Here is a 20999-nt window from a genome sequence, read left to right as displayed (position 1 = left end):
GTCTATCAAAGGACACGGAAGGATTAAACAAGGCTGGTGCTCACAGCAGCACGGGGGTGCGGTGGGAGCCTGCTGGGGCTCAGGCTCTGCCTGGCAGTCAGGCCACCACAACCAGCCAAGAGGGTGCTACAGGCAGATTAGTTTTAATTACTCCGTTAAGTCTTGTCTCCAAGGTTGGAAAAGGTGCTTCCTCAGAGTCGTGGTTCCTCTCCAGAGCAGCTTGACTTCAGGCTGGAGGGAGTAAACATTCCTCCTGGGTGTAATGTGGTATAATCATCCACCTGATTTTGAGAATTAAGGCAATTGAGGAGGCAGCTAAAAATACATTTCCAGGCGAGATTTTTTTTTTTTTTTTTTTCTATCCCATAGGAAATGGTGAGCAAGTTGTTTAGGGAGCTACAACAGACATTTTCCACCAGCCCCTTGCAAGGGCACCCCAGGCTCTGGCTGCCAGGTGCACCCCCAAGGCGGGGGGGAGCCCCTGTGCAGGCAGGGCTGTGCCGGGGGCTGTGGGTGGGCTGGGGAGGGTGGGCACTGTGCAGCTCATCCTGACTTTGGAGAGGAACTCCAGGCCATGGCTGGGGACACAATTACATGTTTGAGCACAGAAATGTTATACAGCAGGGGAAGTTTTGAGAGGAGTGCAGAAATATTTAATGATTTTTGTTTATCATGCTTTTCTCTTAAAGAAAAAGGGCACAGAAAGGGGAGAGAGCAGCATAGTTTCATAGACAAAAAATGATCTTTTTGCTTTTCATTAACGTTGCTGTCACCCAGCAAATGTTCCTCCTGAGCTGGCTGACCTGCAAAAGGCTACAAAAAGTGGCTTTTTGTTCCCATCTGGCAACATGCATGTCACGGGTGTGTGGATGCTGCCAGCTCCCGGGCAGGGAAGCCTTGCTGCAGCAGGGAGCCTGCAACACGGCAGCTACCAGCACGAAGGACACTGTTATGCCTTTGTTGGGGATTGGGATGCTCTACATGTGCTACAGCAGTGTTCTGCATCTGTGCTTAAGAAAAAAAAAAAAAATATTTAATACAATGCTACACAGAAGGGTTAGAATACAAGCAACTTTTATATTTGAAATATAGGTCAGGAATTATAAATGTGTGATCAGATCTAGGCACAGAAAGTTTTCTTGACTAAGACAATGATTAGTAGCAAAAGGTTTCCGTTCCTTGTTCTAATGTGATTTGCAAGATTGTAACAGCCATTTGCAGCATGCATGGACTGCACAGGGCTGCCAGCTGCTCTGCAAAGGGGTTTTTTTCAGAATTTTAGAGCATTTAAGACCTGGTTCCTTCTGCTACATGGGCAGCACCAATAACTTTCAAGCCTGCTTCCCAGCTTGCCTAGGAGCCTGGCCTCTGCTTTTTCATTAAAACGATGTATTTTTTGCAGGGGGAATGGTATTCAAGATGTGCAACCTACTGGTTTTTTGGTAGCTGCGAAAGGGGGGAAGACATGGGGAGGTTTAGATCCGAAGGGAAGGACATGTGGCAGGTCCCCTTCCAAACTCACTGCCTGTGGGGCATCGCTAACCTTCTGCTCTCTCCGCAGGCCCTCCGGGGAGGCGGGGGAAGCCCGGCCGGCGCGGAGAACCCGGTAAGCACCATCTTTTCCCAGTGACATCGCTGGGCGCCTTGTGGGTGTCATTGAGCTGTGTGGGAGCCTTTCAATAATGGTGCTGGTCACCTTAATCCAATGGGCTGCGGAATGGGGGCTTCCCATACCCCTGCGTGCTGGGTACAAAGGTTTTTATAAAAAACAAAGCAAAACCTTAAAAAAACCCAACAAACAAACACCCAAAAAAAAAAAAAAATCAATCACCCAATAATAATAAAACAAAAAAATTCCCACTCAAAACACCCACTGATATTGCATATTTTATCAGTCTTTCCATTTCTCCCTTGTAGCATTCAGACCTGTTATTATGCCATCCAACAGTGAAGTGGGACATTGAATTAGCACAAAAATACGGCAACCCCGCAGCTGTGCTAGATGGGAGGCATGCACCGGCTTGTTTCTTCTTGTCCGTACATTGCCTGCCAGGCCCACGTGTGTGATGGATAGTCTGTCTGTGCCTGCATTCCAGAGTTAGGGGTACCCACACCTCAGCCACCAGCCTTGGGTGCATCCCCTGGGTGCCGAGTGTGCCCTCAGACTTTGTGAAACTGCAGACCAACCATGCTGAGGATTTTTGTTTGAGCTGTTCAATTTTGGCAAATAATGCCTCTGTCATTTTGGTATCTGGTGGGTTTTGTTTTTTCTTTCCTGTCTTGTGAAGTGGGAAAGCACCGATCCTGTTTCAGCTGGGGAGAAGTGCTGTTTACATTTTGCTGTTAGGGCTGAAGTGCTGTTGGAGAGGGGAGAGATGCGGGTTGGTATTGCTCTTTCTAAGGAAAACAGTCAGACAAAAGAACGTACCTAGAAAGTCACACAGGGTTTGCAACTGCCTCTGCGTGATGGAAAGCAGCGGATGAAATTTTACAGTCCTCAGCTCTTAGGTTCTTGAACATTGAGAGAATGAATGGGGACCAGGTAGGTTTTCATTTAGCAAGGAGGCTGTTTCTCTCCTGCCTGTTGCTATAGCAAATACGTGGCTGGGCTTTCAAAAAGGGCAGCGTAACTTCCTGATCACCAATATTGTAATCAATTCTTTTAACTCTAGGGAAAGGAAATTTGGGGGGGTTGTGCCGTGGGCCATAGAGTGATCTCCATGGCAGGCAGGCATTTCCCTTCTGTTGATGGTATTTCACAGTGCGCTATGTGTGTTCTGAGATATTTCTGCTCCTAAAGCATGAGGGATTGCTCATGGCCAAGGGATGGGTATTGCACTGAGGGGGTGGATGGTATGGTGAGGGATCCCAGCCAGCTTCATTAAATCCCGTTTTCCTGGCAGTTGGGCTGTAGAAATAGCCACCAGATAGCTTTGATTATTTTTCTGTCTGTCATTTTAAAAATATCGCTAAGGGCTTTTGAAGGAGCACAGTGGAGTACAGCCTTCAACCAAGGGCAGTAAGTGAGGTCAGCCAATGAATTTGGCTTTTGTATGCAGGCATGGATGTAAACATTGTCCAGGGTGTTTCTCTAGCCCGTACAAAACTTTGGGAGGTTTCACTGAGCTTGAGCATGCCCTTGGCCTTTGCTCCCTCCTGTTTCACACAGGAGCTTCTAAAAAGCGACGTTTGCCCTCATGCTGCGGCACCTTCACAAGTGCCACTTGAGCATCCCCCTGATGAAACTGAAAGATGCCGGCAAGTTAATGCAGGACCAGCAGGAAAACAAGCTTTATAGAATAAAAACAAACAAACAAAAAATATCAGTCATTAATAACTTGTGATCTTGTTTTGAACTTTTCTGCAGTTGTGGAGGCAAATCAAGGAGAGTGAGGGAGCCACCCGTGGGCAAGCAAACATGCGCTGGGGCACACCAGTTAATCGATCCAATGCAATGCAGCCCCTGCGGACTGCTCTGCTGCACTGCAGTTAGAAACAGCGAGAGCAGACGTCCCTCTGTATATTGGTTTTGGCCGAGCTGCCAGATGTTTGTTTTCATAGATAGCTTGAATATATATTTCTATATTTGTTTGAGAACCTGACCACACATAAACCAGGTCCTTGTTCCTTTGCTACAGCTGATAAACGTGAATAAACCTCTGTTTGTGTAGCAGGATAGTGTCCATCCCCAGGGAACCTGTGTGGTTACAGCTTTACAGCCTCCAGACAAATGCTGTTGGAGGGCCAAGAAGGCTCAGCTCTGGTCTCTTCTCTGCCAAGGGGAGCATTTTTTCTGGCAATTGTTGAAATGATCATGTTGGAAAAACTTTTTCTGATGCATATTGAAACTTTCAATATATATCTCTTAGAAACAAGCAGAGAAACTTTTAAGAGATCATTCTGTCCCTTCTAACTCACACCCTCCTGTTGATTTAAACCAGGACTGAATTTTACTTTTTTCTTTTGCCGTGATGGATTCAGGAAAAAAAAAAAATTAATCCAACAGTTCTGTTTCTTTCGTTATCCCAAAAGCACACAGAGACAACCATACTCTACCATAGAAAGACACCGTACCATAAAAAAATTCTTTTTAAACCATTTCTAGGAAAAAAAATAGATGCATAGGTCCCATCGTCCTTATTCCTGCTCATGGGCATCAGCAGTTCCTAGCACAGCTAGGAAGCAAGCACAGCCTTGAAGACCCATGTGCACCCACCCATGGAAACAGTTGGTGTATAAAAAGAAAAACACACTTTAATACTTAAAACACACTTTAATACAACCTTATGTGGGACTTTCAGCCTTTTCTGAGCGTGAGGTGGAAGGAAGGTTTTGCAGCGCTAGTTGCTGTGGTTGGTCCTGACAGCCAGCCTGCACATCTCAGATACAGTTCTTTTTCCATGCCAAAGGCAAAATCATGTTTAATGTCATGTTAGCTTATTTTTTCAGTGTGATATGTCCCAGTGAGGATGCAGTTCAACTGTTGTAGTGAGCGTTTGTGAAATAACACTGATTTTAGCAGGGGACCTGGGAGATTTTACTTCCCCTCTTGCTGCCAGCTGGTGCTGTGTGAGCGGGATGGGGTATGGCTGCACAGCCTTCCCAGGGCTTTACGTTTATGTTTTTTAAAAGATCGATCTAAACCAGGGTGTTCCTGAAGGATGGATGAATCTGATCCAGGATTTGGGAATTTAGTGTAAGTCTTGGTTCAAAGTCTCTGCACAACTAGACGATGGGAGATGATACTAGTGTTTCTCAATGGCATGTTGCTTTCTTCCCCTGGCTTGAAGATTAATTCAAAACCTGACCTGACCTTCAAAATCCCTCCAGAAAAAAAAAAAAAAACAAAACAAAAAACAGGAGAAAATACACCTGAAATGTTAAGTCTGGGAATTTTCTGAGTATGTCTCTGCAGAGGTGATGTCTTGGTTTCACATGAAGCAAGAGCTGGTTTGGGGCATAAACACCCAAAGCTAATTGCTGCAGCATCGGGCAGCACCTCTTTGCTTCACCTTCAGCAGAAAGGGACAAATATTGGCCCTTTTAACCTCCAAATCGCCCCTACAGGTAGGCCGGGAAAGGCATTTTTTTGGTGAAGTGTTATTTCATTGGAAAATGTTGACTTGGCAAAATTGCTGTTTCAGGCAGTAAAAGTTTTGTTTACAAAATTTTTCCATTTCAAAAACACTTGTAGGGGAAATGTTTTGAAATTGTTGAAATGGGATAAAAGTCTTCCGCCCCACCCCCCACAACTTTTGGTTTCCAAATTTACATTATGCTACAACTGTTTCTTTAATTTGAACTTCTAACAAAGTTTTGATTCAAAGGGGTTTTTGCCTTTTATTTTTATTTTTTTTCCTCCTTACAGCTATTCTGTTTAACGGAAATGTCCTGATTTGGAACAGGGAAGAATCTAAAGCTTTTTTCAAGGAGCAAAAGCAAAGCAATTTCTATGCAGGGAAACTTTATTTCTCTCCCAGCCCTACACGTACTTAAACCCCATATTTTACACATTAAGACCCTTTCAAACCACTTGGCCATGTGATTGTGTGGACAAGTGTAAATATACAGTTGTTACTCAGTAAGCACATGTGTGCATGCATGCGTGTGGGTAAATCATGCAGAACTTTGTATTTATTTGGGGATTTTCATTGATCCCTGTATTTCTCATGATGAGTTGCATACATGTACCCAGGGACTGCTTTGGCTTCTTCTGAACTTTAGGAAGAATCTAATCTGTCCCGCATTTGTTCTCAATAACGAGCCTTTCTGCTAGGAGGATGTATTCCCTGTGCGCACCAGCGCCGAGGCACAGAAAGGAATTATTGAGGTCAACAGGCAGTGACAAATACTCTTTTTCAGATTGATGCAGAGCTGATCTCTGAGACTTCTTATGACTGTAGCAATTGTCCTCCTTCCCATGACTTAGTTACTCCCCTTAGAGCATCCTGGATTAATAACTCTGTGTGTATGTATACATGTACTCTGTGTATAAATACACACACATGTGTTTATATAGGTACTTATGTGTATGTATGTGGGGTTTGGTTTTTTTTTTTAATGGCTTCAGATGGCCACAGGTGTATGTGTGCTACCTTGGGGATGGGTCCTTTGCCCATTAAAGGCAGCAGCAAAGTCCCCTCTGACTCTTCCTGAGCTGTTGGAAATGTCTGGCTGGTTGTTTTTCTCCTGCCTGGTGTTCTCTTCTGTCATGGCAGGGAAGCTTGCATGATAAATGATTTGCAGATTAAACCAAAAAGCTAGCTTAACCCAAAATTCCCAAGCTGGAAAAATACTTGGATATAAATGACTGCGACCTGTCATTTCCCATATGTTTGTGTACTGCTGGGGCTGATGCCACTGTGACCTGCTGGGTCTTTGGATACGCAAAACAACATTGATGTTAGTCAATCAGGAAATCTGGGTCACTTATTTTTAATTAGTTTCTGTTTTCACCCCCTGCTAGCGCAACTCCTCATGTTCTTACGGAATCTCTTGGTGTTTCCAAATATCTCCAGGCCCCTGCAGGCTCAGGTACTAGGTGTTCACCCCCGGCAGTACAGCAGTAACATGCTGCAGATCATGGAAAAGCTTGGCACGTTTCCCTTGGTCAGTAATAGTAGACCAAAACCTGTGCGTTTGCAGGTTGTCTTTCTTTTCTTCCTTCTGAAATAAGCCCCCACGTTATTTTGTTAGTTTTAAATACGCAAAGGCTGTCTCAAACTTTTATTCATTCTAGTAAGAATTTCTATGTGGTTTCATTCTTTCTTTGGAGCTATCAAACTGATTCTCACTAGTCAAAATTATTAGCAGTCAATTCTGGCAAATTTCTCTGGAAAGTGTCTCTCTTGTGCAATGTGCCCGCATCAAGGAGACGACTGGGTGGGAGGCAGCCCCTGGGTATGTGATTAACTTTATTGTTGGCTTGCAAAATATTTGACTTTCTTCCATAGGAAACAAGTGTCTTGTGGTTAGGCTTTTGAAAAACACGTTCAACAAGCCGGAAAGTTATGTCTCGAGAGGTGAAAAGATCGGTTCAATAAGTTTAACTTTATGCCTTAATAAAGGTTTATCTAGCCCCATTTGGCTAACAGCACAGCTACAGATTAGCATAACTCCACTGATGCAGATGAAGAGCATCCCATGTTGCAGATAGAGAGCCCACCGTCCAACTTTGATTCCTGTATTTGAGAGGAAAGCATTTTAAAGAAGTGCTTGCGTGCACGCATTGGGAGAAAACAGTAGCTGAGGAAAGGAAAAAGGCAACAAATTCCAAGGAGATTATAATTGGTACATGTTTGAAATCCCATATTAAAATAATTTCCTGACCACTTCTTGTTCGGGATTTAGTTTTGACTTTTCTACAAAAGGGCTTTTGTGGGTTAGTTTGGCATAAGTGAGTTAATAAATCAGGTTCATGATTTTCAGTTAATAAATTGGCAGAGGCATTGACTTCTGTATTCATGAGAAATTAAACCAAGGAAAGTAAGCTAAGAGCCTGTGTGAGTTTTAGCGGTAAGGAAAATAGGCTTCTGGGCATGGGGGGAGATTTGGAGACTGTCTCCTCCCCTCCGTGCTGGCCAGGTGCTTGGCCACAGCTGTGTGTGGAGCTGACTGTGTTAAGCTGACAAACGCAGGGTAACAGGCTAATTCTTGGCAGATGGTGCTGCCTGCTGTTACCTGCCTTCAGCCCTTCTGCTTAGGCGTTTCTTGGATTTGGTTGGTTATTCAACTTTTCAATGTTTTGATTCTTAAACAAATTTTAAAAACCTTGGAATGCCATTAGCTTGAAATATCCTTCTTGTGTATTTTGACTAATGTAAGATGAACCAAGCTGATTTTCCACCCCCTAACCCCCCAGTGTAATTTTTCCCACTTTTTTTTTTTTTTTTTTTGATTGTGATTAGTTTCTGGGTTTGATTAAGCAGGAAATGGAGTATGAAGAAGCCCCAAACAGAGCTATAGGCTGCCTTGTGAACAGGAGTGAAATGTGGATTGCGTTAGACCAGGAGCTCAGTGTTCACCTCTGTGTAGCACCAGCCTGGGTGAGCAGCAGGAAAGCTGCAGAAATCGGTGTGGCAGGCAACAAAGACCCCTGCCCCGCAGGGGAGTATTAGGATTTTTTTTTTTTTTCTGCTGCTATTATCACAGCTTCAGACTGTGGCACTGGTACCCAAATCTTATTGTAGATATGAGGGATTTTCCCCCTAGATCTCAGGTACCGTGCATCAGCCTGCCAGCTGCCTCTGAGCACAACAAAGCCCTCGAGCAGGGGCCACGTGGAGGTGACACAGGACTGCAGGGTTGTGTGACATGTTTTGAGGTCCGGAAGGGATGGAGGACCAAATGACAGTAACATTTGGCATCTCTGTGGCAGCTGTAGCAATGTAGCCCCTGGCACTGCGCTGTTCCTTTGGCTTTTGCAAGCGTACTTCCAGCTCCTCCTGCATAATCTGAAGAAAAACAATGGTGAAAACACGTTTTTGCTCATAAAATTCCAGCTGTGCTGCCTGCTTTTTGCTGGTGCTCCTCTGCAGTTGCATGTGATGCCCCAGGCCCTGAAGGCAGGCGATAGCTCGTGACATGCCTGAGGTCTTGTTGGGGGGAGAGGGAACAGGGTCACACTGGGGAAAACATGGGAAAAGACTGGTTTTACACCGCCTGTAAGTACTGCTCTGCCAGCAGCATGGCTGAGATGGCCCCGTAACAGGAGATGTGGATGGTGTTAAGTGTATCTGAAAAGTCATCACATTGGAATTGAACTGAAAAGTACTGAACTGCTCTAGTTTTGGTTCCTGCTATGTGCTGTTTTGTCAGATTACACTTCTTCTTTGTAATTAAGTGACTTTTTTCTTTGTTTTTCTTTTGTTTTCCAGGACCTGCAGTAAGTATCGTGGATTTTACTGTTGGATCAACAAAGTTAAGGCTTCCCCTTCCCCCCCCTTCCCCCCGCTTCCTCTTCTTCCTTCCCTTCCTCCCCTTCCCCCCCCCCTTTCCCCTTCCCCCCCCCCCTTCCCCTGCCTTTCGGTGTTGTTGCAAGAGTGCAGCATTTTTTGGTAGAGGTGTGTCTGGAAGCAAAATGAGTACCAGATGCTGCTGGTTTTTTTTTTCATGACTGTAGACAAATAGAGGGGGGAAAAAAAACTTTAAAATGTTTAACTTGCTGCCCAGAGGGACTTCCAGTAATGTTAAACCCAGAAGATATTTAGTAAAAATACTCCCTTTAAAGAGTTCTTTAGTACACTTCCATTTAGCAGTAAGAGTGCTGTACTAATATTTTAATGTGTTAGTGGGTTTATTGGTTCTAAAGCTCTGTCTTGCTTTTCTTATCTGTTGTGTTTCCATCATTTAATACAGATTTGGTAGCCTCACAAGGGGGGCTAGAGGGAAAGCCATAGCCTGCTTGCTTCTCTCTTTGAAGTCTTGGAGAAAATAATGAGCATTCCTACCAATGCAACCAGAAAATTTATGGGGAATTTGTTGTTTGAAGGGGTAATAGTTGAAAATGTGTCAACTCCTCCTTCCAAATGTTCAGACGTGCCTTTGGCTGTGCCACCACCACGTCCAAATCTGATGTTCTCCTGCTGGGTTTGGAGTGAGAATAAGTTTCATTTGTGCCCTCCAAGTTGCTAAGGGATTGTTTAAAAAGAAATTACAGATATTATGTGCTTCTGGTTTTCTACCTTTCTTCCCCCAGAGGAGGAGGAGGAGAGGTGCAGGCTGTTTGCAGCCATTTCCTTCTCCATTGTTGCGCTAACAGAGACGTTTCTTCACGTAGTCCTCTTCCTATAGAGCCTCAACGGGCTGAAAAGCAATTGTTTCAGGAAAAATGAATTTGCTAAATATTCCTGGACTAATTAATTTCCAGTTCTGTAAATCAGTTCAAAAGCCAAAAGGTGACAAGCAAATGCACATGAAGCATGGGGGCTGTCACAGCACCATGGCTTTGGTTCTCCTGGGGTTGTCAGTGCTGCATGTGAGTTCAGTTAATGGCTTTCAGCCAGTTGAATTTTTGCTTCTATTTCAAGTCCGTTTTTTAATGTGAAGACTTAAGGGGGGGGTTGAGCAAAATTATTATTTGGCCAAGTTTTGAAAGAGCTAATAGGGAAAATTTAAGACTTAACAGCTTTGGCTTAACCATCCTTCCAGGAGATCTGAATGAATTTGCTCTATAAGTTGTACCCAGTATTAGCAATAAATCCAGGACTGGCTTGAGAAATGCAAACAAATGATTTATTTTTTTTTCATAGTCTGTGTTCAGAAACATAGATTGTCAATAAATTCACTTTTCTATAAATATTCTGTAATTAAAAACTGCAACGCAGCCTCTCCAACCCACACAATAGAAGTGACTCCGTGGGTTTTGGAAATATTAGTGACTTGGGCATTGACTTCATCGGGCAAGATCCTGGGCTCATGGAGAGCATCCGAGGCTGAGCACAGGCATGTGCAGCTGGGGAGCCCTTTTGGGTGCTAGGGCTGGTCCCCACAGGGCTTCTGCCTGCTAATTGCAGGGTTTTTTCCCCTCTTTGCAATTAGTGTAGTTTAGCTTAATTATTGAAAAAAAAAAAAAAAATCTCACTCAGTGGCAGGTTAGAAATGAAGAGGATACTGCCTATTTAAAACTCCATTTATACATCTTTTAAGGGACGTTTTCCTCTGGATTAAAGTACTTTGGCTTACTTAAAATGGAATTTATTTAACTGTTTCAGTTCTGCTCCAGCTCGGAGGCTGTTATCAGCCCACACACAGCTGGCTGGGTTACGCTTCCTCACGTGTGCTGTCTGTTCACTTTTATTGTATGCGATTCGACGTAGGCAACATATGGTACACTATTAATTTTTCTTTGTCTCTAGTTGGTTTCATTTCCTGGTTCCCACGGCATATTGAATTGCAAACGGAGCACAGGGGAGATTTAACACAAACAAGACTTTTTTTTTTTTTTCTTCTTTTTTAATTCTCCCCTTGCCCTTCTTCAAATGACAACTCCTGGGTTAGTTCATTTAAAAAAAAAAAAAAAATCCTGCATTTGTAGAGTAAGCAGCATTTGCCGGAGACTTCCTTAAACATAATATATAATAAGTGTCCTAGAACCCACAGAACCACAATATTATTTTATTTCAACAGTACTGTATTTAAGTCTATTAGTTTCTTCTGTTTCTTGATTTTGGCCATAAGGAATCGATTACATCTTACATGTACAGCATTGCACTCTGCTAAAACTGTATCCTCAGTTCTGTTGTTCCCTAGTAGCAGTTGTTCTGGTATTTTATTTTTTGGCTGTCATAAGCTAGTTGTGTGTATGAAATTATTAGAATTTGTGGTACAGGATTTGTGGCTGTTGGATGATTGATCGTCCTGTCTGTGAGTAAGGGGTATTCTGCTCAGATGTGCTATAAAACCTCTGTTTTGGAGGGTATTAAAATCACATGCTGGGTAGGAAATTTCTACAATTGAAGGATAGACTTACCACAGACTGTAATTAAACATTTACAGTCCCAGATATTAACAAACACTTTATGTATTAGCATGCTGGCTGGGGAGCTCACCAGTGAGTGAGGGTTGGGAGTTACAAGTGTTTCCTATTTATCTGTGTGTGCTCTAGTGCCATAAGCCTCCATAAAAATCTCACTGTACACTTTATCCCGAGACTGTAATTTGTTAAATAGGTGGTTGTTGAATTCACTGTTGCTTCTGGATGGATCGGTAGTGCTGCAGGAGGCCTTAAAAGCTGCAGGGGCACTTAGCAAAAGGGAGAACCCCTGTATGTGGTATGAAGGGGGCTGCCAGAGCCGTTTCATGCCATAAGAAATGTATGAATCTGACTGCATATCCGCAGCATGCTGACATAACCTGTGTTTATGGTAGCAGATGACATTGCTGTACCAGATACACGCTTTACTGCCTACTTGTGTACCAGCTAATACTTAACAGCTCCTTCCCGGGAATCTGCCTTACGTCTGGCTTGCAGCAGGGTCCTCTGCTGTAGCTCACAGCATGTTTAACGGCAGCTCGAGCTGTAAACGCCTTTGGAAACCCCCCGAGGAGAGCAGAAAAGGTGAAATATCCTGAATGGGTTGTGTTTTATTCCACTGATGTTGCAGGTGTTACTAGCAACTTAAGTAAGGTCTTTCCCGTAGCATTAGCTTTTCTTTCTGCTTCGTTGCCAACTAAAGCAAAGCTTAGGGGTGAGCTGGGAAAGCTGTATCCTGCAAGGAGATCAGCGGATCTAAGAGGGGGAAACCTTCATTGAATTCTGTGCTGGAATAGAAGCCCAGTGATTGCTCCTGGGCAGACGGGCTGTCCCAGCTGCTGGCTCAGCGGTACCACAGCATCCCTGGTGTCTCCCCAGCACCCAGGTGTTGCCGTACCTCTTGGTACCTGTGTCCCAGAGTAGGGTTATGGCCAGGATCTAACGTATGCCATGCACATCCCTGGCTTCAGGGGCAGCTGAGACTGAGCACAGACAGCAGGGATGGGCATGAGTTGGCAAAAGCCTTGGTAAGTAGCTCAAGGGAAGCACAAGATCAAAATTTGGGGAAAATATGCCATAGGTGGTGACCTTTCTAATAAGAAAATTGTCCCAAGAGGTTTCTCTAGAGAGAGTGTAGTCCAGGGACTGGCTGGGGAGCCGATGGCCCAGTCTCCTGCCTGCTTCTATGTGTTGTCATGCTGCTATGGGTGCATTGACTGACTTGTTATCTCACTTGTTCCCCCACCACAGGGGCAGTCAGGACGTGATGGTTACCCGGTAACTCTGCTATTCCTTTTATTTTTATTCTCTTCTAATCTGCACTCCGTGGTTGTCTCGGTCTTTCCCATGACACTTTATTTTCTCTGCCTGTCTTGGCCTCTTCTCCCCAACCCTTTCTTCCCTCCTTCTTCATCAGTGATAGTCCTTTTGAGGGATTTAGCCCTAGAACTCTGCAGCCTGTGCAATATTGTCCATTAATGTTTGTAGGGGTGAAATACTTGAGCTTTTTCATGGCATTATTCATAGTCTTGCCTAAGAGTTCACTGGGCTGCAAAGTTAGTGAAGGCTTTGGGCTTTGTCCCACTCACAGCTACAGGTGGCCAGATTTGGGGACACTGGTGAAAAAGCTTCAGGTGTTGAGATAAGTCCTTATTTGCCCATCTCCAAACGTTCTGCCCTTGCTCCCTTTGCCTGGGAGCAGAGGGTCCTGCTGTGCCTGTTGGCAAGAAGAAATTTTTGCAGAGGCTTAGAGGAGGAGGAAGGGTACTTGGGACTCCATGCCCTTCCTATGGCCGTGAACACCACTGAAATGTCTCTGTGTTAGGAGGACGTATCCTCTGGAGGAGAAATAAGGCTGGCAACCTGTGGCTGTTAAAGGCTCCGAGCTGCTTTCTGCAGGAGGGAGACCTGCTTCTGGCCAGATCCCCTTGTCCCCATTAATGCCCTTGGATGACCATGGTGCTCCGGCTCTGAGGGGCTCGATGGCTCATCAGGGAGCAACTCCTGCGTGTGCACTCACTAGAATTAATAGGTTGGTAAAAATCACTGTGTGGATCCTCCGTGTTCACAGCACGCTTCCAGCTCTGCTCCTGCTTTTTGAACGGGTGCAGTGGGTCCTGCATGGCCTGATGCTGTGGAAGGGGCTGCTTGACTGTTTGCCCTCCTGTTCCATTTATAAGGTAATGAAGAGTAGTTCACTTTCTCCTTCCTGTGGTTGATACCCTCTTTTTCTTTTTTTCCCCAAAGGAGTGTGTTAGGAAACCTCGCTCACTGCCTGTGCCGCCTCATGCCCTGGGGCTGTGCCCCCTGAATGCCCACGCACCACCGAACCCCCTCGTGTTTTGTGGCTGTGGCAGAGCTGGAGGGAGCACTGAGCTGCCTGAGTTTTCTTTTCATTCCTCCCCAGACCCCTGCGAGCCCCCCGGGGAGGACAGAAATGTTTCCTCAGCGGCACCAGCCCCAGAAGGGGAGAAGGGTGGCAAATGGGGTGGATTTTTCACAACAAGCCAGTGCTGCCGTTACATCCTTAAGACGAAAGCACTTGGGGCTCCACCAGCTGATTTTAAATAGTTTGGTACGAGGGAGCAGCGGGGAAGCCCGCAGGCGAACAGGGCCGCTGGTTTCCAGAAGAGAGGCGACCGCGGCGCGCGCAGCGCGGGCTTTTGTCTCCCTCAGGCGGTACCAGCCCGCAGCGGGAGCGGCCCGGCCCCCTGCCCTGCCGCCTGGCTCCGGCCTCGGCCCCGGCCCCCTGCCCTGCCGCCTGGCTCCGGCCTCGGCCCCGGCCCCCTGCCCTGCCGCCTGGCTCCGGCCTCGGCTCCGGCCCCTGCCCTGCCGCCTGGCCTAGAAGGGGCAGCGGTGCCGCGGGGTGCCCCGGCAGGGTGCTGGAGCCAGGAGGCTGTGCAAAGGAGCGAGTGGCTTGTGGGGAACGCAGAGTTTAATTTATTAAAAGCGCAGCTGGGAGACTGCCTTGAGGGGCTGCGGAAGGGCAATTCTGCGGCGGCCTCGGAGCGGCAGCCCCGCAGCAGCCGCTGCTCTGGCACGGCGCGCCCGGGGCTCTGCCAGGCAGAAGCGCGGGGAGGAAGCGGTGCCGCCGGGGGCGGAGCGTCACCTCAGCGCCGGCCCCGCCCCTGCGGAGGGATCTCGGTGGTGCCGCGGCCCTGCCACCCCGCTGCACTGGGGGACGGCGTTCATGTCACTAAAAGTTTTTTTCCTTCGCTCACCTTTTCCCAGGAGCCGCCGTCCGGCTGGCCTTATCCTGACTTCCAAAACTGGCTGAGCCAAACCCAGCAAACACAGTTGCTGCATCCATGTGGCCGTGGCTACGCTCATTAGCTTTATCTAACGAGGAGGTGACGATAACCGCATTGCTAAAACAATGCGTGTACCTGAAGAAGGAAGAAACTAAAAGCAGGCTTGGGCGCCTTAGCAGCAGCACATGGACAGGCTTTATTGCATCCCGTTGCATAGTGAAATCGATTAAATTATTTAGCTCCCTCCAGGGTGATCATACAGACTCTGAGCTGTTTCAGGAGGCGACTGTGGTGCGAATGCAGAGGTAGCGGGTGGGTATTAAATGGTGTTCGGTGTCACAAATAGGTGCGGTACCACGCGTCCCTTGCTGGCGGTGTGTGGTGGCTATTTGTGAGCTGCTGGCGTTTAACACCCTGCGAGCGATGGAAGCCCTAAAGGGATGAAATCACCCAGAGACGGGGCCCAAAGAGAATAAGATGGTTTCAATAGGTTGATGCTTAAAGAGTGGTTTGTGCTCTACTATAAAACTTTGCACTAGAAACAGTTTCTTCTTTATGAAATTCTGGGTTCGTTGTTATTTTGTAAACCACAGGGAGTCTTTAGTTTATATTTTTAGGCTTACAGTGTGTCCTGCTAATGTTACTATGAAGAATGTTGAGGTTTGTTGCTTTTCTGGGGTTTTTTTTGTTTTTTTACTTGGTTTTGACACCCTGTTGAACGTGGATCGCAGCATATGCCTCAGCCTGAATTTCAGTGAAGGTTCGTATGAGTTAGGGGCTGCTTGAGTCTGAATTCTCTCTTCTTTTGCCAGTAACTTTTGAACTTGGCCCGTTTCAGCCAAATTTGACAGAAGGACAAAGACTGTGCAGTTGAATAGCTTAATGTAAACTTTTGATATCGGGGCAGATTAAGGAAAAAGATATCCTTAGTGAGGCACAAGCTCAAGCTGCCATACACGGGCCTTTGCCATATTGGCTGCTTCAGAGATTACCTGAAGATTGCCCTTTCTGAGACTTTCTTTTTTTAATTGCAGTGCTGGGGAGGCTTTTAAAATGTTTTTGACCCCCAGACCAAGAATCTAATTCAGTTTGGGGGTTTTCTAACAGATGAGGAAAGCTGATGTTGGAAGGACAAAACTTACCTTGCTAGACTTGTAACAGCATTTAACAAATAATAAAATTGCAGCATAAAAATCATCCTCTGCAGGTAACCCCATTACACACAGTGGAAACTGCATTCAGCCTGGGTGGGGCTGAGGCAGCCCCCATAGGACCCCAGTGACTGGTGAACAAGGCAGAAGCCGTGACTCGCTGTGCTTCTCGCTTTAGCTGCGAGGAGAACCAGGTCTTGGGGGCGGAAGGGTCTCTGGAGAGTCAGTTTAAGAGCTGTTAAATTGAATATCATTCAGGTTCTGCAGGGGCTTGAATGTGGGTTATGTGTGTGTGCTCTTTGGAGAGCTGAGGACAGAGAAAGGCAGATCTATTTAGCGTCCAAAATACCTACAATATTTCTTTTCCTTACCTTGACTGTGTAATTTGCAGGTAGTAACAGTGGCAGTGATCATCATAAGCTCCTGGCTTTTGGGGTGCAAATCTGCTTACTCTGAGAGCCTGCCTTGTACCCTCTGAGCTTGCAAGAATGCAAATGAAGGCACCAGGGAATTAGGAGGTTGTTATTCTTTTTGATGCCAAAAGACTAATCTTAATCTTGGAAGTCCTTTTTAGAGAAAAATACCTAAAACATCTGAGGGGAAACAGAGCACTTTACCCCAAAGGTCGAGAGCAACCAACAGGTTGCTTTTCTCATCTGACAACTACACGGTCCTTCTTGCAGGACAGTGATGTTCCTCTGGTTTCTTGTGCTGGTGGTGGTGGGCTGGAGTAACACATAGGTCTGTAGTGGTTGGTGTCCTGGGATGAACAGGCAGCATCAGCGACTGAAAACTACAGCATAAAGGATTCCTTTATACAGAAATACCAGAATAATTGGTAATTGTAGATGGATTATGGGGCTATGTTGATTCATTGGTGATGTAGTGGTCTCTAAAGAAAAAGAAGTGATAAAAATGATGCAAAATGAGCAGTTCAGGAGAGAAAATGACGGTTTTCTAGACAAGGTCCTAACCAACTTGATCTACCTTTGGTTAGCCCTGCCTGATGGTAATGCTATGTCTGCATCCCCCTGCTCAGGGATGTGCCCAGTGGCTATGGCCATGGTGGTGGAGCCCTGGTTGTCCTTACTTTGGGCTTTGCATGGGTCCAAGTATGTGCTGAGGTCTCCCTGCTGCTGAGGAGGACGTTGCTGCAGGAGGGCTACCAGCCAGTGCTGGTTTAACTGTATTGTTTTGCTCTGGTGCTTCCCATCACCAACTTTTCTGAAGAGATGACAACAGCCTTTAGATCAGATTAGATGGACAGAAAAAAATCTGTATGATGCTTTTAGCCTTTGCCAAAAGACCACCCAGCCCATCCCCAAACAGAAGCACAGCCCTGAAGTTTGAGCTTGGGTTTGTGCGAGGGCACTGGAGGAGAGGAAAAGCAGCTGGGTGGCTGCTGCAATGATGGAAAAGTGTTTCTCGTTGGGCAGAACCAGGCGCTGGGACCAGGATCCCCTGGGACTTGCCCTGGGCCATGCTTTCTGAGGCAAGGAGCATCCGCGCTGTGGAGTGGTTCCCCTCGATGTGCTGTCAGTGCGTCAGCGTGTCGGGGGGCTTTTGCCCTCGTAAAGCTGGGAGAGGAGCAGAGGGATTGGCTGTGCAGAGGGCTGATGCAGCGGGGCTTTCGGCTGCTTACGTTAGCAGGGTGGGCAGCTGCATCTGGGCAGGAGGAAGAAAGAGAAAATGAGGAGCAGATGGAAGAGCCAAACTGTGAGTAGGCTTTGCAGCTGACCTTTCCGTGCAGGCAGATCTTCCCATTATGCAGCTGTTCAGCGGAGTCAAATAATGCATGGAAGGGGAGAAGCAATGGTGGTGCTTTTAGCAGCCTTGCCCTGTCCCATCCCCAGCCCCATGCAGGGATGATTTTATACTTTCCTTCAAACTGCTCAGCTGTCCTTCTACATGGTGTTTCTCCTCTTCCCCAGTGAGCCGCTGTATCTGTGGTTCACCAGAACCCACTACGTTCCCTCTTCCTGTCTACCGGAGAGGCCTTTTGAAGCCAAACCCTCTGTTTCTTGAGAGTGTCATCTGCTTCTGCTACTCATCCCTCACTAAAATTGGTCTCTGCTACACCGCTACGTGACATCCCAAATGGAGGGTTGTCACTTCAAGTGGGAAGAAACCAAAAGAATGAAGTTGATTAACGAGGGGAATTACTTCATGTGCATGTCTTCATTAATAAAAAACAGAGCAGGGCAACGGCTTTACAGAAGTACAATATGAAACAGAGTTGTCTTCCACTTTATACATTTTTCTTAAAATATTAGCATCTATTTTTAGTTGAGCAGAATGTTATTAATTTTGTGCCTCTGATGTATGATGTTTGTCTTCTGAATTTTGTAAATCATTAATGTGTTGCCTGGAAGAGCCCAGGCACCGTTCTGCCCGTCTCTTGCAATAGTGGGAATCTTTTTGGGAAGGTGGAGCGAAAAGGCTTCAGGTTCTACCTGCTTTGAAGCAATGCAGCTTGTTACTCAAAGTAATTCAATATTGAGTAATGGCAGCCTTTTCTAAGGACAGGTAACAACTCAAATATAATCAATTAATGGACTTACAATAAAGGAGAGATACAATACAGGCTCAATGTTTAGGGCACCTGTTGGGGAATAATTGCTCAGTCAAAATTGTAATACTCTTGTACAGGCCACTCTTAGGTATATTACAGGTCACCTCACGCAAAGGAGCTGTTGGAGCTAAGCAGCTCAGCATCTTCAGAAACTTTATTTTGGGAGCCCTGAACAGTGAGCTAACATCTTCCTTTGGCTACAGTGTTGTAAATCCAGAGTTATCCACTGTAGTCAGCTGTAACACGTATAGCTGGAAATCGATTTGTAAGGATGATAAGCTCTGTTTTTAATTCATTCTGAAGACATAGCGAAGCCAAATGTGGTTTTCTGAGCTGATGTCTGGGAGAGGAGTTGGAGGAGCACATGCAGAAGGGAAGCTGGTTCCTTGACTTGCACGACCCCAGTGCGGTAGAGCACTGTGACAGTGACTTTGGTCGCAGCTCTAGACCTTGGCCATAACCAATGTAGTCTGGGGGTTTCTCCCCTCAGCAACTAAGAACTTCAGTTAGCATAGATAACTTAGCAAGGGAAAGTCTGTGCAAGCTTTTTGTCTGTGATGCATAAATGTATTATGAATGCAGACAGGCTGATGTGTGGGAAATGCAGAATGTGCCCAAGCCTGTTCCTGGTGGCAGTTCCTCCATCCCGTTGTGGTCCCTCAGAGTTTAGAAGAAAGCTCCAAGACCTGTAGTTAGCCAGGTGTTTTGGAAACAACACCACCAGAAAGCCAGATGTGATAATAATAATAAAGTACTTTCACAGGAGAACTGTAGAAGTAACTGGGAAGTGATAACTTGATGAGTTGTCTCCATCTACGCAATTATATCCAAGTCCTGCTTGGGGACACTCAAGGTGTAGCCTGGAAGAGTTGCAGAGGGAGTCATGGGTAGCTCAAGATTGCTCTGAGCCCAAACCAGAGCAACAGGCAGTGATTTAACTCTTCAGGAGGGCTGCCAGAGATCCCATGTGAGATGTAGGAGACCATACTATGTGGTCAGATCTTATGGGCTGTAGGGAAAAGCATGTGGATCTCAAACTTTTCCTGCTTTTTCGCAGTAGACAGATGCTTTCCAGACCCTGGGTGATCGCTCACGTACAGACATAGAATGCCTGTACATTGCATGGATGTTTTAGTTGGTTATGCATGCACAGAATTAAAAATTTTCATGTTTAACATCTGTCATTGCTAGACTTAGATATTGTCAAATACTGTGTCATGTGATTGGTATCCATCCCCAGAATGAAGGCTTCTGTTGGTAAGCTGGCTATTTTGTTTTCTTAGCTAGGTTCATCAAGGTCATAACTGTAATTTAGGGTTTGGACCTGTGTGTGTTCTCATGAATATCTTTACTCATAAGCATTCAGATTTCAAGGAGTGTCTCCTGTGTATGAAGTCATTTGCACACATACTTCTCCCAGTAAGAGCCCAAAAGACAGAAGTAACAAATATTTATTTTATAAGGCAAACTTTGTAGTTCTAGTCTTTTTCATTTTAATATCACTTTTGTGGCCAGTTCACGTAATTATTTGCCTAGGGGGAAAACTTCTTTAAGCAGGGAAAGCAGATCCAGTGTATTTTCCTGCTACATCCGTGTACTGGCTCTCTGATGTGGAGACAACAATGATTTTGTAAAGACCAGCTCTTCGTGGCAGCAGTTTATTTTTCTTTTGATTTAGAGGTAATTCTTCCACAGGGAAAATAAAAGGTTTGTCTTATATCCCACCCAGTAGAGGAATTGCAGATGCATTTGTTTGTCTTCTGCCTTCCAGTGTTTCTGGCCAGGGAGAAGAGAGGGTCTGGTGAAGGTGCTGACAGCAACAGCAAGGAGAACTTTTCTGCCCAAATTGCACAGGCAAATTTCTGATACGGGACACACGCGGCTTTTCAGGTGATGTCTTGGACCCAGCTGTCCTCCTTATCCCAAGCTGGCTCATGTAGGGGGAGGCTTGGCAATGAGGATGGCTGGAAGGATGGATGGTGGAAAAAGTCCTTCCCCACCCAATGCCTGGTTGAAGCAGGGGGTTTGGTTTCTGGCTTCTCATTCTGCTTTTTCTCTGGTTCCCTGCATCGAGTGTGAGTGCAGCTGGTGGATCTGCATCTCTGTTTCCAGTGCATTTGGGCAGTCACATGGTATCAAGACTTGGCTTGTAGGCAGAGGAAAACTGAGAAAAACCAAGAAGTTTGCTCATTCACCAAGTAAGAGAGGTAATCCAAACAGCAACTGTCAAACAGGGATGGTACTGGTGGGGAAAAAATAAAGGCAGTAAAAGGCCAAAGTGTTTGCTTGAAATGTCAATATTCTTCCAAAACAATTGCTTACAGACTTCAAAATTGCATTCCTGCCACAGAGGCCATCTCCTCTCTCATAGTTGGACATAAAAAAAAAAACTAAAAGCCAATTGGGCACCAAAAGCTTGAAACAAGCAGTTGTGCAGAACACATGGAACTCATTTCAGCCTCAGAAATTTGGGGGAAGTTGGGGGACTCTTTCCTCCATAAAAACACTTTGTTGTTTTGGAAGAAAACTGGTGCAATGTGATACACAGATGA

The 20999-nt window shown here is 45.8% G+C and overlaps 1 protein-coding gene across 1 annotated transcript in view; it reads left to right on the top strand.

Annotated features, from left to right (window-relative positions):
- Positions 1-20999, top strand: part of COL23A1 (collagen type XXIII alpha 1 chain) — a 184680-nt gene that overhangs the window by 128698 nt on the left and 34983 nt on the right. The window contains exons 2-4 of the mRNA XM_040603911.1: positions 1562-1606; positions 8877-8884; positions 12725-12751. Coding sequence (XP_040459845.1) covers positions 12741-12751 — 11 coding nt within the window. The 5' untranslated portion in view covers positions 1562-1606; positions 8877-8884; positions 12725-12740. The remainder of the gene's footprint in view (positions 1-1561; positions 1607-8876; positions 8885-12724; positions 12752-20999) is intronic.

The sequence above is a fragment of the Falco naumanni genome, chromosome 8 (assembly GCF_017639655.2).
Source record: "Falco naumanni isolate bFalNau1 chromosome 8, bFalNau1.pat, whole genome shotgun sequence".
Taxonomy (NCBI): Eukaryota; Metazoa; Chordata; class Aves; order Falconiformes; family Falconidae; genus Falco; species Falco naumanni.
This window is presented reverse-complemented; position numbering and strand designations above follow the sequence as displayed.